Source organism: Ursus americanus, chromosome 4 (genome assembly GCF_024610735.1).
Source record: "Ursus americanus isolate L20-20 chromosome 4, mUrsAme1.1.p, whole genome shotgun sequence".
In the NCBI taxonomy this organism is placed as follows: domain Eukaryota; kingdom Metazoa; phylum Chordata; class Mammalia; order Carnivora; family Ursidae; genus Ursus; species Ursus americanus.
The window spans coordinates 34,807,881-34,823,765 of NC_142130.1; the positions used below are offsets into that span (position 1 = coordinate 34,807,881).

At 36.7% G+C, this 15,885-nt stretch overlaps 1 protein-coding gene across 2 annotated transcripts in view; it reads right to left on the minus strand.

Annotated features, from left to right (window-relative positions):
• Positions 1-15,885, minus strand: part of SEC22A (SEC22 homolog A, vesicle trafficking protein) — a 69,146-nt gene that overhangs the window by 11,097 nt on the left and 42,164 nt on the right. For both annotated transcript variants that reach the window (XM_045812690.2, XM_045812688.2), the window contains one exon: positions 3,487-3,552. In XM_045812690.2, the coding sequence (XP_045668646.1) occupies positions 3,487-3,552 (66 nt within the window). The remainder of the gene's footprint in view (positions 1-3,486; positions 3,553-15,885) is intronic.

Genomic DNA, 15,885 nt, shown 5'->3' on the forward strand with positions numbered 1-15,885 from the left:
CACTATGTCGTACACCTGAAACTAGTTAACACTATGTGTCAACTATACTTCAGTTAGAAAAATAAAGTTCTTAGACTTGATACCACAAACATTTTCCACAAAAGAAAACTGATAAAATGAACTTTACCAAAATTAAAAACTTTTGCTCTGCAAAACACCTGGTTAAGAGGTTGAAAACACAAGCTACAGACTGGGATAAGATACCTGCAAATTACATTTCTGACACAGGTCTGATGGCTAGAACTCTCAAACTTGACAGTAAAAACCAAATGATCCAGCTAGAAAATAGGCAAAAGACATGAAAAGACACTTCACCCAACAGAACACGTAGATAACAAATCAGTACGTGAAACAATGTTCAACACCATTAGCCATTAGGGAAATGCAAATTAAAACCAATAGGAGGGATCACTACACATCTATCAGAATGGCTAAAATAAAAAACAGCGATAACAACAAATGCTTAAGAGGATGTGGAGAAACGATCACACACAATGTTGGTGTGAGTGATGTAAAATGTAAAACTGTAAATGTAAGATGGAATGCCACTCTGGAGAACTGTGTCTGTCTCAATAAAACTAAGCATGCAACTACTTACAAGACCCAGCAATTGCACTCCTGAGCATTTATCTCTGAGAAATGAAGACTTATGTTCACACAGAAACCTGTTTATAACAGATTTATAACAGCCCAGAATTGGAAACAACCCAGACATTCTTCAATGCGTCAATGATTAAACAAACTGTGGTACATCCACGCCCAGCAATACCATTCAGCAACAAAAAGGAACAAACCATTGATATCCGCAACAACCTGGATAAATCTTCAGAGAATTATACAGAGCAAAATGATGCCGATCACAAAAGGTTCATACTATATGGCTCCCTTTATATGACATGACTTAAAATGAGGAAATTACAGAAATGGAGAACACATTAGTGGTTGCTAAGAGACGAAGGGGCAGGAGGGAAGTGGATGTGGCTATAAAAGGGCAACCAAACGGGTGCTTGTGGTGATAAGAACGTTCTATATCTTGCCCACGTTGACATCAATATCCTGGGTGAGATAAGGTATTATAGGTGTGCAAGATGGTACTACTGGGGGAAGCCCAGGTAAAGGTTATATATCTCTCTTAACAACAATTACAATTATCTCAAAATAACAAGTTTAATAGGAAAAACAACTTCATACTGCCATATTTGTCTGCAACTTTATAAATAACTAATATGCACACTATACGCATGCACATACAAAAAGAGAGTGAGATATAGAATGTGTTGCAAAATGTTGGTGGCTCTAAGTGTACTAGCCTTTCAACTTTCCTGGACGTCTGAGGGTTTTCAAAATAAAGCCCTGAGGGGGAAAAAAGAACAGTCTCTAGTTTCTAGATCCTTTGATTTCCTCTTTCAAATGTCCCATAGCAAGATTACTCCTCTCTGGCTGAGCTCTGTGTGTCCGTAAGTACCCACAGCCTGGAGAAAAAGGCAACGAACCATGTAGTCATAGTTTTTGAGGTCTGATCTAAAGGGGATTAAAAAATATCCTGACAACTGGAGATGGAGCGTGTTATAGGGTAAAATACAACCATGTACGTTTTACTGTGGAAAAAAACAGCGTTATTTCCACCCTGCTCAGCATAACTTGGAAAGCATGCAGTTTCATGCCTGTCAATAAGAAACTGGCTTTTTGCTTTCTTTTTTAAAACATGAATCCATTTCACTTCTCTCAAGTAAAAGAACACCCGAGTGACAGTGCTCCTCTGAGAACTATTTTCAGCTGTTCTGGGTAATGTACTAGAGGTGTGCCTCTCTATAAGCAACAGCACTGCTCTGGATCACGCAGACCGGGGGTCTAGTCACTGACTATAAGAACTGGCTAGGCCTCAGTGAAAAACAGCAATGATAATGAAATTAGCGTGGGGCTTTGTGTGAGGATTTAATGGGTACAAGGAATATAAAGGACTTAGCACACAGTAAGAGCTCAATACATTTTGCTATTATTAGTAGTATTTAAAATTATTTCATTAAGGCTCTTTGATAAAAAGTAATTTTTAAAAGTGTAAATAAATAAAATTATTTCATTTAGGCAAAACAGCCAAAAGTACATTTTACAAGAATTACTAATGAAATTATTTTAAAGTTAACATTTACCTCACATTGTTTTAGAATCATATGAAATAATGCATATAAAAGTCATAAAATTGTAATTTTATACCATTATAGAAATTATACAAATATAGGGATTTTGCTTACAGACAGCATAATATAGTGGAATGAACACAATATTTAAAATCAGAAGACCCAGAGTTAAGTCCTGACTCTACTGCTTACTGGCTATGTGATTTCTGGATAGTACTCAAACTGCCTCAGATTTCTCATTTTCAAAAATGAGACTGTCTATGTGACAGAACTATAGAGACTAAAGTTTAAAAAAAATCTACATAATACTTCATAAAATTACAGCACTTGTGACATTAACAAATACAAGTTTTCACATTACCTGCATGAAATGTCATTCATTATAATTAAATCTGTCAAACTGGATAGAAAATTTCTAAGTACAAATGAGTAAGAAAAATTAGGGGCTTTTAAAAAACAGGGCCACTTGAAACTAAAATCTCTATCTTTACATAAAGTCAAATGCATATATTCCAAGTATTTCACTAGAGACTTCTACTGAGTTTTAGGTAGCCTTATGTTTGCAGTCCTGAATATTTCTAACATTCTTTCTATGCAAGCCAGAGAAATGTGTCCCCTGTGAAGTTAAGTCAAAAGGTCTTGCTTGCTGTATCACGTTTCAGCAAAGACATTCCTCAGCCTGAGTAAGTGGCATGGTTACCCCTCCCTTCCCTACAAATCTCTGCTTCCTCTTTTCTCAGGAATGCCAGTCCCCATCTCCCTACCATCAGGTGCAAAACCTCCTGGCTCTGTAAGTCTCCTATCTATCCTGTCTTCAAGTCCTAGTAGTCTTCCTCCTCAGTGTCATTCTCTCACTGCCAATCCCTACCGCCATTATCAGAGTTCACACTCTCCCTTCTGCCTTAAGTAATGGAATCACCTGCTAACTAATTTCCACCCTTCCATTTTCTCTGCTCTGGCAATCCATCCTATTCCTCACTACTAAATCAAATATCCTAAAATCTTGCTTTTGCTGTTCCCTGTTCAAAAACTTTCCCAAAGTACAAAATCCTCATGCTGCAGTATAAGCAGAGCCCTGAGGCTCAATAATCAATCACCAAAAAATCTAGAAGTAGCCTTTACCGCCACAGGCAGATGACATACTGCCACTGAAACTGGCACAGAAGAGTGTTAACATTAAGTACACTGGGGTCTAGGTCCATTCAAAATGGAGATGTAGATCATAAAGCTAACAGAAGCTCAAAAGAGAGGCAAAGAACTCAGACGTCATTTTTATTTAAAGTGCACAATTATCAGAATTAATACCTGAAACAATAAAAGTGTTTCTCAAAAATTGGAGAGAACCTACCTGGTAAAGGCAGGCTGCTGTTCCAAGGAAAAACGCAACAATGTAATTAAAATCTTCACCATCACTCTGCAAAAACAAAATTAAAAATTACTGTTTTTCTAGTGGAAGCCCGTTTCCAAAAACAATCCATTAGGATAGGGTATGGCAATGTTTATGCAGAGTCAAATGTTTATCAAAATGGTATATAAAAAATTCTCAAGAGTCCAAAAAATTCCAAGGGGTGTGAGGTATAGAAAGACTACTAGTGTTCCTCTATGTTTCTGGCCCATCATTTTCACCTTACCCAGTGTGGAAGGCAAAATGAGATGAAATCACTTATGTCAAGGGGCTTTAAAATGGTGCCAGAGGCCATTAAGGAGATGGGCCTTTATGCACATCCTCACCAGATGAAACCATGAACTTTGAACAGGGCCAAACTACAAATATTCCAAGGACTCTGCCCAAACACCTGCAATTTGCTATGTAAGAGAATCTGCTTAGGGACAGCCTTAGCAACCAATTATATGCAGCCAAGATTAGTTTTCTGCTGCCAACACCAAGCAAAATTCTTTGTAAACAACACAGACATTCCTTTTCGTCTTCTTTAAACTCTTGACTTTTGTACCCTAAAGGGACACAATCTGGGCGGCTACCCAATCTGTGCTCCCCAAGTTGTAATTCTGAGACCCCAAGTAAATGCTCTTATTTCAGCTCTGCCTCTTTTCTTAGTCAACCCAAGAAAAGATGAAAGCCAATGGAAAAGTTTCCACATAAGGTAAAAAAACCTCTCTTCTCCACCAAAAAAAGACATAAAAATGTACAACACCTCAGTAGCCTATAAAGTCAGTCCCGCTCACTAGGATCACTACCTGACTCCAATAAGTATTGACAAACCTTACTATCATGTGAGCACATCGTTGAATCATCCCATAAAGTAATGTGACATGATTAAAAAAAACACAACAAACTGAGAAGTTACTGTCCACTAGAGTGTGCTAAACCCCAATGAGAACAGTCACACACGCTGTGAGAAACAGCCACCCAGAGGAAAAGAGACACATCACACGCAGAACGCTTTTCAAAGAAAACTAATGGAAAACTAACAGAAAATCCAAGTTTTTCTATTCTCTTTTGATTCCTCTTAAATGCCTATATTTAATTTCTTTCAGTGTTTTATGAAGTAAAACATAAAGCCCAGGCAGGAGCATTACATTTGGCCCTTATTTTAGAAAAAAGATCTTTACACAATGAAAATTTTCATAAGACATGGGAGTGTCTCTCATGACCATGTCTTCATGAAATAATATACAGAGAAAATTCCTTTTCCACTTGCTATTGGGCAAAAGAACTGACCATAAGACAGAGGGAGAGTTGCTTATCTCAGTGAGATGATCTTAAAATAGGAACCATTAATCTGTCTGGGACGCTTAGGCCTGTTCTACCTCAGAGGCATGGAAGGTCACGAAACCTTCTAACCGTAATAATTCTAAGACTTTAAGTTCTGCTTATTTCTTAATTCTTTATTTAAAAAAATTTTTTTCTGATTATAAAAGCTTATGTTCATTGTACAGAATTTGGAAAACAGACTGTTACAAAGAAGAAATTCATATGGTCTATAATACCATAACCCTGGGATGATTACCACTAACCACTCCATATATTTCCTTCTGATCTTTTCTATACAAAAATACATGCACATTAAAAAAATGGAATAATTTATATTCTGCTCTTTAGTACTGCACATTATATCATACACACCTTCTCAAGATACTGAATATTCCTCAACCACATGATTTGTAGCGATTATATAACCTTCCATTGTGGGAAGATACCATTAATTTAATTACCCTATAATTGGATATTATTTTTTCCTTTAATTTACAATATCACTTTATAACTCTCTTAATTGCCTTTGGAACACTTAAGAGCATGTTTCTGGAGTCAGTCGGATCTGGGTTCAAATCTTTACTTACTGTATGCATGGTCTTAGACTATTTAAATTCAATTTTTGTTTAAAAAAAATAAAAGTTATAGAGATTAAATAACATTTGCAAACACACAGAATGGTAACTGGCACACAGTAAGTACTCAAAATTATTCACCAACTTCTCTCTCCCTGAGGTTACTGTCTGCATCATTTATCAGATAATTAGATTACCTTCTAGTATTGTTTAAACCTGTAGTATACTGGCCCTATCTTCTCAAGTAGACCCCAACCTTTTTTTTTTTTTAATTGAGCTATAACTGACATGTAACATTATATCAGTTTCAGGTGCGCACCATAACAATTCTTTATTTGTACATACTGCAAAATGATCCCTACAATAAATCTAGTTATCATCAGTCACCATGCAAAGTTACAAAACTTCTTTTGATGAGAACTTAAGTTCTCTCTTAGCTACTTTCAATATACAACATAATATTATTGACTATAGTCACCATGTTGACATTACATCCCCATAACTTATTTATTTTATAACTGGAAATTTGTACCTCTTGACCCCCTTCACCCATTTTGCCCACCCCCCCAATCCCACCACCTTAAACTTTCTTCAAGGCAGAAAATCAATCTTACTACTTACATGAAACTGCACACAGTAGGAATTCAACAAATGCATGCCAATTTGAGTTGAGCTTTAAAAAAATCTATTTCTACTTGCCAAAGATTGTCTATAAATATATTTTCCATTCAGTAACTATTTATTAAACACTTATGGGCCAGGTATTACATTACTAGACCTAGAAGACAACTAAATCCATATGAACTCAAGGAGCTTACTTTCTGATTAAAAAGGCAGATACAAGGGGCGCCTGGGTGGCGCAGTCGTTAAGCGTCTGCCTTCGGCTCAGGGCGTGATCCCGGAATCCCGGGATCGAGCCCCACGTCAGGCTCCTCTCCTGGGAGCCTGCTTCTTCCTCTCCCACTCCCCCTGCTTGTGTTCCCTCTCTCGCTGGCTGTCTCTATCTCTGTCGAATAAATAAATAAAATCTTTAAAAAAAAAAAAGGCAGATACATTAACCAACAATTCCCACTCAAAGTGGTAACTGATGGGATAGGTGTGTGTACAGGTTATAAAAGAAGACTACTGGAGACACACTTAATTCTGCCTGGAGAAAAAAAAGGGTCAGAAAACATCTGCTCAAGGAAGCAAAGCTTAATCTGGGTCTTGAAGAATGAACTAGTGGAAAGGTAGACAAGGTAGAGAGAGAATTCTAGGCAAAGGGCATATACAGTCTCAAAGAGGGAAGACCTTAGGATGACTCCAAGTCTTCTTGTTAAGGCAATATTTGAATGATACCATTCACTAAGTTGGGAATACAGGGGGAAAAGTAGGTTTGAAAGCAGAAAAAACGGAGTTCATTTTGGACATGCCATTTTAGAGGGGCCAGTGTGACATCAAAATAATTATATTTCATAGATTTACGTCAGCTTCAGCAAAGAGTTGCATCTACAGATCCTACTTTAGTCATCTATTTAAATAGTTGTTAAATGGGGGCGCCTGGGTGGTGCAGCGGTTAAGCGTCTGCCTGCAGCTCAGGGCGTGATCCCGGCGTTCTGGGATCGAGCCCCACATCAGGCTCCTCTGCTGGGAGCCTGCTTCTTCCTCTCCCACTCCCCCTGTGTTCCCTCTCTCGCTGGCTGTCTCTATCTCTGTCAAATAAATAAATAAAATCTTTAAAAAAATAAGTAAATAAATAGTTGTTAAACGAAAGCCTAGGATAATCAAATGTAAATCTTAATTCTTGACTGGCTCCTAGAATGGAGAGAGAGAGAAAAAAAACAACTATAAAGGATATTTAGTCAATTGTAGAAATTTGAAAATGAATTTTATATTAGATAATACTGCATTGATCTTAGAAATCTTTGGTGTAATAAAGGTATTGTGATTATGTAGGAGAATTCCTAGTCCTTAAAGCAAACATACTGAATAATTTTGAAGTAAACTGTCATGATACCTACAAATTTACTTTCACATGATTCAGAAAAGAAAGAAAAAGAAGGGTAAGTAGGTATACAGGTAGGTGCTAATTGTGTTGTTTTTTAAATCTTTCTGTAAGGTTGAATTCTTCTAAAATAAAATGCAGTGGGAGGAAAGGGGAATACAAAAAAAATTTTAATGCTATGCAACCACTAAAATGAATGTAATAGAGCTCCATATACTAATATAAAATGATCTCCTACATATTGTTAGATGGAAAAGATGCAAATAAGCATGGAGTATACTGCCATTTATATAGAAATACTTTGAAAACAATTAAAAAAGGAAATATATAAATTCATATGTACTAGCATATGCACATTCTCTCTCTAGAAGGATAACCCAGTGGTTGACTCTAGGGAAGAGAAATGGGAAAAGAATGACTTATTGTGACAACAGGCTTTGGAACTGTAGGCATGTGCACATTTTACTGTGTGAGGATGTGTGGGTATGTACCCAGACTAACTTCTTTTAAAAAGGCCATCATGAAAAGACCCAAAGAGAAGGTGCAAAGTTAAGAAGAATATAAAACCAAGTACTGAACATCGGAGAATGCCACTATTTAAAGGATAGGTAAAGGAAGGAAGTTTACCAAATAAACTGAGGAACAGGAAGACAAAGAAAAAAAATACAATAGGAGAGAATGGTTTCATGAAAATGAAGGGTAAGAGAATGTCAAGAATAATGTAACAAACTATTAATAATGATTTATCTGCTTCTAGTTTTCTAAAATAAATATTATTTCTGAAATTAAACAGAGTTACTTTTAAAAGGAAAAACTGAACAGTATGTGAGGTGAGGCAGAGAGGCCACATGAGACAAGGCCTCAAGCGTGGCTGCAGCATTTGGCAATCAGAAGGGTACTAGAGAGTTTAATGGTCAGTATTTGAAAGAATAGAGGGCAGAAAAGAGATCACAAGAGACTAAGAGACTAGAGGTAAGGGAGTGGGAACAATAAACACAGGCTATTCTTTCAAAAAATGAGAAGGAAACATACATCAAGAGGTTTGTTTTTAAAGATCGGCCAGCTATGGCATGTTTATGAGCTAAGAGAGCCAGCAGAGAGGAAGATGAAAAGCAAGTGAGGGAACAGCTACTAGTTGGGGGAAGGTAGAACAGAGGTTCAGAGTCGGGACAGAGTGCGTGTTTGTGGGGAAAGACAACAGAGAGTTGAAGGCAGGGGTGGAGTGGAGCAGGGAAGGAGGGGGCAGATGTAAGGAGTTCAAATAAAAAATTTTAAAAACGTCACTTTCATCTTTAGGGGAATACTAGGATACCAACATATTGCTTTGAAAACTAACAGAGGGAAAGAATTTTTTTTTAAAGTTGAGGATGAAGAGATAAGCAGAGGCTTTATATAACAGCCACACAATGTTATTGAATGATACCGTTAAAATGTTTGTAATAATGGGAAATATTCACTTTTTAATCTTAAGTGGAAAAAAGGGCACAAACTTGTATAATGGATATGACATGTATAATGTATACGTATATATGTATATGTTTGTGTGTATGCGCATATATATATGTATATATATATGAACACAGAGAAAATTTGGAGATGATTTTTATTTTCTTTATACGTTTTTCTTCGAATCTTTAACAATGAGCGTAGAATCCGGAAAAATACTTCTATTTCTTTTGAAAGCCAGCAAGCAAGCACTGCATCTTAGCGTAGATATTATGCCACTAAATAAATTTAAAACTTCTGTTGAGCTTTAATAGGTAGAAACAAATTCATGGGAAATAAAGAAGCCAAGGAATAAAAAGCAAGTTGACTACTTCTGCTTTGTAGTAGCCATTACAAACAATTTCAAAATCAGAGAGTCTTAGAATGCTAGTAGTACCTGGAGTGGTCCTTGAGCCTCTGTATCTAAAATCTGCATCTTGCAGAACAGGAAAAGGAGATCCAAGAAGATAAAATAACCCATCCAAGGTCACTAAGTTAGTTACTGGCAGACTGAATTCCAGGCCAGCATTTCTACTGATGTATCAGAATCCTCAATTTTTTCCAAATGTACCACATGCAAATTATTTCTAGGTTGGTACCAGCTTAATTAATATCATTGTCTCAAGGTTAATTGTTAAAGGAACACAGGCAATATAAACCTAATGTGATAACAGCTTATATATTCATGAGGTGCCAATTCACAAAAAACTTATTAACATCTCTAAATGCAGAACAAAGTTAGGAAATGAGTGAAAATAATCTAATTTACACATTACTGTGAACACCAAATCTTTACCAGCTTAAAATAAAACTGTACTCATCCTACACCTCCCCAATCTGAACTTACAATCCAAAGAAACACTTCAGTGTTATATATTTTAATAAATTCCTTGTTTTATCCTAAGAGGCAGTTATTAGTTTAGAAGAAACAAACGTGCTGAATCTTCAAACAATGTTAACTATATACAGGAATGCTGATTCATGTGGGTTCTCAAATTTAAATGTGCCTCAGGCACCAGCTTACATACTAGAAGATAAATGTGGCAATCATTTTTAGCATTCAGAAAGAGGAGTTAAAATTCATGGCCTTTTTTGAAAAGATAAACTTTAATATCAATGTACTGCTCACACTCAGGAAATATAATACATATTTTCAGCTAGATCTAAAAATATGATCCCCAAATAAATCTTTGGCTCTTCAATCAAGTATTAAAGAAATGCTGAGGCCACTTACTCTGTGTACTGCCTTCCTGCCTCCTCTCTGACCACCATGATTTGAGTAATTCCACCACAGTTAACTTCGAAACAGGTAAGTTTAAGTCCCATGTCCTGTAATTTGCACTTGAGTCTACATAGCACAGCATCTCAAAAAGATCTTTTACTGACCACAAGTTATCTATTATGACTCTAGGGATTATTTCTACCACAAAATACAATGATGAACCACAAAGAAGGCTGAGAGTATGTTTCAAATTCAAAGGCTTTAGTGAGATTAGAAACGACCCTTTATCCAATACCAGTCATGAACAATGATAAAATAGACTCCAATGAGATAAAATTAAAAGCAAGAGACCTCAGGTCCCCAATTCTGTATGTATTTTCTGGCTAACTTGGACTGAAGGGATGTACTTGTTGAAGTTAATCTAGTTTGTACCCCTAATCCTACCTTGCTTAAACTCTAAATTTATCACAGTGCTCTCTGCAATCTGGCATTCCTTTCTCTCTGTTTGTCTACTGTCCATTCCATCCTTTAGGACATAGAATGCTTAGAAGGTAGATGTTTCCAATGTTACACAGTGCTCCTTCATTATTCTTATAACAAGACATGGAAAAATATTTCCAAGCACCACTTACCAAAACATTTCCCTCTATACTGATATAAAATCCCCAATAACTAGAATAATAGGAATCTCTACTTTTAGTCCAGTGAATTTCCAAAAGCAGTGATTCTCATTTGGCGAGATCAGAATTTGCTGGAAAATCGTTTTAAACTATCTATGAGTGACAAACTACCTGTGCACTATATTCCCCCCAACTTTGTACTCTGTTTCCTTATTCCTTTCTCTGAGCATCCCTGTTTTAGAAATCTCAATTACTGATGAGTTATGCGGAATATGTCAGGTGGCTATGACAGAACGAAGATTTAAAACAATCCTAAAGGAACCACATAACCAGGTGTCCATAGTTTCCAGACAGCTAAAAAATCCCATATGGACCAATTTACAGTTCCTTGGATCAGATGAGAAGGAAATACTGTTGGAATAAATTTAGTCTAGGACAGCTGTGAAAAAGAATTCCGTATCAACCATTAGAAAGACACATCTCAAAGACACAAGCATCCACTGAGTCCCCAAATTATAAACGATCTACTAATAAAAAAGCCCTCTTTTCCCCTACTTGTAATTTACCCCATGCTTCCGTCACATTCCAGCACCACAGTTTTAAGGAACCGTTTAAAACAATCAAAAAACCTTGAAGCTTCTAGGGAAACTGTGGCCTCTAAGACAGAGGCAGTAAGAAGTTACAAAAACCCAGGAAAAATGCTCAGGCTCCCTTTAAACCCCACAAAAATATTTACCTTTACTCTACTGAAATGTTACTTGAAAATCTACTTATTAGGTTGGGTTAACTGAAGTTGTCTTTTTTTTCCCATGCTTAAAATAATAGGTGCTAATACTCATTTTTATTACTTAAAATCTGAATAGTATATTCATATGGTTCAAAGAGTAAAAATAATATACAAGGCATATACCTTGAAGAGTATCATTACTACCCTGTTCCCAACTGTCGAGTTCCTATTGCATTTTTTAGTCTCTTATTGTTCCAGAGTTTCTTTATGCAAATTAAAAGATATTATTATCTTCCCTGGCCATCTTTGGTGGGGGTATTTGGGGCTGAGCTGAGAAGGACTCATGGGTGCAGGGTCAGGGGGTCTCCACGGGTTTTCTCCAAATGGCCACTATTTTCAGAGGACACAAAATTGTACACCTGACCTAAACCATGAATCACATTCCCAGACCCAGGTTCCACCCTGGCTGGAACACTGATATCCCCAGCTGGCCTGTGTGAAGGGGAAGGCTCAGTCCCTCCACGAGAACAGAAAGCCAATCCACCATTTCCTAGGAGATGGCTGGGTACAACAGGCTGATCCTACCTGCCAAGTGGAGCCACACCTAAGGACAAATCAAAGCCCAGAGACTGCTCCTCCCTTCCCCGTCTTTGTTTTAATCTTGGTGTATGGTATGCATATGTGTGTGTTTAAATTAATAGATTTTTATCTTTAGAACAGGTTGACAGAAAATTAAGCAGAGTGTGTACTACAAAGAGTTCCCATATATCCGGCTCTTTCCCTGTTCACAGTTTCCTCATTATTAACCTCTTCATTAATATGGTATATTTGCTACAACTGATGAGCCAACAGTGACACATTATCATTAACTAAAGACCACAGTTTACATTAGGGTTCACTCTGTGTGTGTACATTCTTTGGGTTTTGACAAATGTATAATGACATAACCACCATTACAGTAACATACTGAAGAGTTTCACTGCCCTAAAAAATTCCATGCCCAACTATTCAACCTTCCTACCTCCCTCCAAACCCCTGGCAACCACTGATCTTTTTACTTACTGTCTCTATAGTTTTACCTTTCCTAGGATGTCCTATAGTTGGAATCATGTAATTATGTGGTTTTCTCAGACTTCTTTCACTAAGCAATGTGCATTTAAGGTTTAGCCATGCCTTTTTATGGCTTGAGAGCTCATTTATTTTTATTACTAATACTCCATTGTACAGACTGCCACAGTTTATTCTTTCACCTTTTGAAGGACATCTTAGTTGCTTCTAGTTTTTTGAAATTATAAGTAAAGGAGATACAAAATATTCATGTGCAGGTTTTTATGTGAATATAAGTTTTCTATTCATTTGGGTTAATATACCTCAGAGCACGATTGCTGGGTCATACAGTAAGGCTATGATTAGCTTTGTGAGACAGCCAAATGTCTTCTAAAGTGACTGTGCCATTTTGCGCTCCCACCAGCATTGAATGAAGAGTTCATACTGCTATATATCCTAACATTTGGTTTTGTCAGTGTTTTGGATTTTGCCATTCTAGGAATTTAGTGGTATCTCATTTTTGTTTTAATTTGCAATTCCTTAATGACATATGATGTTGGACATCTTTTCATGTGCTTATTTGCCACCTGTATATCTACTTTGGTGGGGTGTCTGTTCTATTCTTTTGCCCAATTTTTAATTGTATTATTTGCTTTCTTGAGTTTTAAGAGTTCTTTGTATGTTTTGGACATACGCTGTTTGTCAGATGTGTTCTGCAAATATTTTCTCCTAGTCTGTAGCTTATCTTTTCATTCTCTTAATGTCCTTCACAGAACAAAAGTTTTTAAGCTTTCATGGATATTTTTGGTTCTATCTAAAAAGTCATCACCAGACCCAAGGTCATCTTGGTTTTCTCCTGTTACCTTTTGTAAGTTTTACATCTTATATTTAGGTCTGTAATCCATTTTAGGTTTTTTTTTATTAAAGGTATAAAATCTGTGTCTAAAATTATTTTTTGCTTGTGGATGTCTAGCTATTCCAGCACCATTTGTTGAAAAGATTATTCTTCCTCCACTGAATTGCTTTTGTTCCTTTGTCAAAGATCAGTTGACTATACTTGTATGGGTATATTTCTGGGCTCTCTATTCCATTCTATTTATCCATCTGTCTATTGTTCTGCCAATGTCACACTATCTTAATTTTTATAGCTTAATAGTAAGTCTTGAAGGGGCGCCTGGGAGGCTCAGTTGGTTAAGCATCTGCCTTCAGCTCCGGTGGTGATCCCAGGGTCCTGGGATGGAGCCCCGCGTGGGGCTCCTTGATGCTCAGCAGGGATTCTGCTTCTCCCTACCCCTCTGCCTGCCGCTCCCTCTGCTTGTGCGTGCGCTGTCAAATAAATAAATACAATCTTTAAAAAAAATAGTAAGTCTTGAAGTTGGGTAGTGTCAGTGCTTTGATTTCCTTTTCCTCAGTATTGTGTTGGCTATTCAAAGTTTTTTGCCTTTCCATATAGGCTCATTTAGTCAATACCTACAAAATAACTTTCTGGGATTTTGTTTGGGGTTGTGTTGAATCTACAGATCAAGTTGGGAAGAACTAATACCTTAACAATATTGATTCTTCCCACTCATAAACATGGAATGCCTCTCCATTTATTTAAATCTTCTTTCTCTTATCAGAGTTTTACAGTTTTTCTCATATAGATCTTGTATATGTTTTGTTAGATTTATACTTCAGTGCCTCATTTTTGGGTATGCCAATATAAACAGTATATTGGTTTTTTAATTTCAAATTTCAATTGTTCCTTGCTGATATAAAGTAATTGATTTTTATATATTAATTTTGGATCCTGTGACTGTGGTATAATCATTTATGAGTTACAAGAATTTGTCAATTTTTTGGGATTTTCTACATAGATAATCAGAACATCTGGGAATAAAGACAGTCATATTTCTTCTTTCCCAATTTGTATGCCTTCTGTTTTCTTGTTTTACTGCATTAACTAGGTTTCCCAGTACACTGTAGAATAGGAATGGTTAGAGGGGACAGCTTTGTCTTGTTCCTGATCTTAGGGAGTAAGCATCTTGTTTCTCGTCAAGTATGGTATTAACTGTAGGGTTTCTGCAGATGTTCTTTATCAAACTGAGGAAACGCCCCCTTATTCCTAGTTTGTGGTGAGTTCGTGAACAGGTACTGGATTTTGTCAAATGCTTTTTCTGCATCCACAGACATGATCATAGGATTTTTCTTCATTAGCCTGTTGACGTGATGGATTACAATAACTGCTGAATGTTGCACCAGCCTTTCATACCCGGAATAAATCCCACTTGTCTGTGGTATATAATTCTTTTTATACATCATTGGGTTCAATTTGCTAATATCTTGTTGAGGAGTTTTCCATCTATGTTCATGAGTTACATTGGTCTGTAATGTCTTTTTTATGTATCAACAGGCTGACAAATCTCAGAGCCATCAGTTACACGTAAGTGGTAATCAATTTAATCAGATTATTGCTCTTCTGAAACCTAAACAACTGCGATGAGGCAAAGACAATACTGCACAGAGGGAAAACATGAAACACTCAGCAATCAAGGCAGGCATCAGCCAGCCGTAGCAGCTCAAAGCATGAAAAGCTGTAGTTTATATATTTTCCTTAGTTTTGAAGTTGTGAATCAGAGGAGGGAGAAGGAAGGAATCAGTCCAAGAAGATGAGGGATAAAATATCTGAGTGCCTGAAAGAAACTATTTTCTTTAATAGGTTTTGTGAGATACAACAGCCTTGTCTGACTTTTAACTTAAAAATAATGGGGGTCTAAGCCCCCGGTTCCTCACTTAGACACTGTCTTCTGGGTCAGGATGGTAAGGCTCTGAAGCACAAAAACTTTTCTCTACCCAGATCTGCTCCCTCCCCTTATTTAACAACTTGGTAATTTCAAGCCCAAGAATTTTTTTTAACCACAGAAAACCATCTTCACATTTTTGCCAACTCTAAATTATACCACTATTTACTTAATAAGTTCCATAAAGTTAAAAGTTATTAAAATTAATTTTAAAAGGAAAATTTTATATCTCTATCATTCATCTTAACAAATACAGATGCTACACACTACCATACACTAAAAACGTAACTCCTAAAACTAAAAATGTTTACCCCTCTACCACCTAAAGTCATCTACTGTGCAACTTTAGTGGTAAATGTGCCCCATACTCTGAGAAATACTCATCAAATCCAGTCTTCTCCTTCATTTTATAAGTAATGAAACAGGACCAGAAAGTAAAGTGAGCTATTTAAGTGAGCTAATCAGGAGCTGAGCTGGAGCCAACCCTTTCTCTCTTTCCTCCACGAACAAAAACCAACTCTTCACCCACCTATACTACTTGCCACTACATCAACTTTAAAAAAAAAAAAACAAAAAAAAAAGGAAGAGGCTATC